Here is a 3,124-nt window from a genome sequence, read left to right on the forward strand (position 1 = left end):
ATTGAATTTGGAAAGTCCATGAGTTAACTTATGTTATATATAAGTTATGTCAGGTCATGCAGAGGTGTGTATTTCAACACGATTCTGTTGAAGACTGACTGTGAAGCTTGCAATCCAATGCACTGGGGTCAGGGTCAGTTCTCACATTTCATTAAGATATTTACAAAAGGCCAGAGGTCACATGACTCCGGGACCCTAAAAGCCACAAATACCTCTAACACTTTATACATTAACATGATTTAATGGAATGGCTAACATGATTAGCAATAAACTATTTAAAAATTAACATGGAAGGGATAGTTCAAAAATGAAAATTGTCATCATTTACTCACCCTCATAGTTTCATTCTTCTGCTGGACACAAAAGAAGAGATTTTGAAGAATGTTGGTAATCAAGAGTTTTTGGTCCCAATTGACTTCCATAGTGTTTTTTCCCCCCTATATTATGGACGTCAATGGGGTCCAGAGGCTATTTGGTAACCCACACTCTTCAAAAATATCTGCTTTTGTGTTCAGCATAATAGAAATTCATAAGGGTTTAGAACAACAAATAATAACAGAATTTTCATTTTTGGGTGAACTGTCCCTTTAAGCCAAATGAATGCTGTTGGCATCATGATTCCCAAGGCATTCACTAACCTAACCATATAAAAACAAACAGTCTAGATGAACAATTCACATAACCATGTGTAACATATCGTCTGGAGTAAATATTTTACTCCCCCCAAATAACTGACTCCATGAAATGATTAACAGGGTATTTTTAATCTTTTTGTCAAATCAATTTTGCATATGAACAGCAATCTGATTCCCTGTTTGGCACGTCATATTCTTAGAAACTTTATAAAGCGGCATTAAAATGTTACATAATTAAGTCCTTTTGTAATTGAAATTCATCAAAGCACCGAGTAATTGTGTCTAATATACAGAACATGATGAGAGCTCCATCTGCACAGGTTTTATCACTGGATGACAAATATAGACCAGAATCTACTTACACACAGACACAGAGAATGAGTACAGAACGACAGAAGCACACCGACTGTTAGAGGTTACTGAAGGAGCTGCCAGCATCCAGAGAAATAAACCTGAACGTGGCATCAACACAGAACCGCTGAGACTTCACTGTGCTCTGTGATGCACCTTAATGAGTGCGTGCCGAACACGTTTTAAGGCTGGAAAACAGGTCACGTGTAAGTAAATGCAGTGATGTTAGTGTGCTGGGTTAGGAATTAAAGCTATGCTAGTGTTCCTCACAGAGAAGACAAGTGTGAGATCTACAGAGTAAGTCTCAGATAACTACAGCTGACCACTTCTCAAACAGATATTAACATGAACGGAGGATTCTGGAGTATCCAGATATTGCTTCCTGTCCATATATGTAAAGGTTGCATTCAATTGTCAGAAATATATTGAAAATGGAGTTTCAGTTGCTTTGTTATTCCTGTTTCATACCGATCAAATGAGCTTCAAACAAATGAATAGGCTGATGAAAAATTACTTTCAAAACTTTGATCACCAAGCATCAATCTGTCCTGCATAATAATTACACATAGAAATGGTTAAGACATTTGATCCGTCTGATAATGTGAAATGTTTCCTTGTGCATTAGTTTGTCACAACACAAATAATGTGTTCCAAAAGGAGTACATAATGGCAGTAAATGGAAATGTTCTGTACTACTACTAATAATAATGAGGATAACATGAGTAAAAGAGGATGAAACTGGTGCTCTGTTTTGATCGCTCGACCCCTTAAAGCGGCTTCACTCAGAACGTACAGGACATCAGCAAAGAAAACTCAAAACCACAAACAATCACAAGAAGAGCCAACGAATGATGCTTTTAAAACAAAATAATATTAGAGATCTGTCTTATTGATTTGCATTCAGATCAAGCTATTTACAGTGTTTCTGTGACAGTCTGATGGCCGTTGGCCCCGTAGAGATGGCTGATGCTGGAGGGGACGTGTCTGGATCCCCTCGGGGTCTGAGCTGGTGATTGTGCTCTTCACAAACCGCCGCTGCAGACTCAGCCGTCCTGTTGTCCTACATCTCGCTAGCTATGACAAAAACCATCTTATGAAGATTCCCCTTCAGCTTTCCTGCCTGCAGACACAACCAAGAGCAGACAAAAGCTGGGACTTATACAGTATTGTGTGAAAATACTGATTTATACAGTGACAATTGATGTGTGTGAATATTAGACACAGACACTTTTGAAAAAGTTTGTCTTCAGAAAAAGACAGAGGCTGGATTTACGAAACATTCTTAATAGACTCTATACAAATAGTAAGTGCTTCATTCAATATCACTGTAATTAACAGAATTATTATTGTTTAATTAGCTCATATGTAAAGTTACATAATAGTTACACAGTTAGATAATGCTTTGTTCACAACTTAACCATAAACCTTAACTTAACCATAGGTAGGTAGTTAAATTAGGTCACGGAAAATGGGCAAATATTGTTAATTAAGTGGTTTAAACAAACCTTTACTTTTATTTTTACACACACACACACACACACACACACACACACACATATATATATATAGTCATAATGTTTTTTACACTGTACAAATTGTATAATTCCATAAAAAACATACGTTCTTTAAAAAATAATTGAGAACTTACGATTTTTTTTAAAGAACTGTACATAGGACAGGGTTCCCACTCTTTCATGAACACCAGATTCAAGGACTTTTAAGGACTTTTCAAGCACCATTTATTTTATATCAAGCACCTATCAAATTCACACCCCAGCATATGTAGTGTCATGAAAGACCTTACATTACTTAACAGTTCACTTACAATTAACATTTACATTAAACATTTCAGAGTAATAATGTTTTGAAGGTGTAGGTTTCATAAATTTAGACCGTTTTGAGCAGTTGTGTTCAAAGGAATTTAATGAAATCCATTGAAGTCAGTACTGCTAATATTCAAATTAAATTTCAAAAATATTGATAAAATATGCATCAAACTGATTTTTGCTGTAGTTCTTGTACAAGATTTAAATTTGAAAGAATTTCTCAATTTTTAAATTAATAAAAAGTGGTTAAATGTTGTAACAACATGATAAAAGCTGATAACATTACAAATTTGCACATTCACTCAAAAGAGA

The 3,124-nt window shown here is 35.4% G+C and overlaps 1 protein-coding gene across 1 annotated transcript in view; it reads right to left on the reverse strand.

Annotated features, from left to right (window-relative positions):
* Positions 1-748: 748 nt before the first annotated feature.
* The window catches only part of LOC107670051 (gamma-secretase subunit Aph-1b), a 17,297-nt gene continuing 14,921 nt past the window's right edge, over positions 749-3,124 (reverse strand). Inside the window, exon 7 of the mRNA XM_016462531.1 lies at positions 749-2,106. Coding sequence (XP_016318017.1) covers positions 2,078-2,106 — 29 coding nt within the window. The 3' untranslated portion in view covers positions 749-2,077. The remainder of the gene's footprint in view (positions 2,107-3,124) is intronic.

The sequence above is a fragment of the Sinocyclocheilus anshuiensis genome, unplaced genomic scaffold (genome assembly GCF_001515605.1).
Source record: "Sinocyclocheilus anshuiensis isolate Anshui unplaced genomic scaffold, SAMN03320099.WGS_v1.1 scaffold664, whole genome shotgun sequence".
In the NCBI taxonomy this organism is placed as follows: Eukaryota; Metazoa; Chordata; class Actinopteri; order Cypriniformes; family Cyprinidae; genus Sinocyclocheilus; species Sinocyclocheilus anshuiensis.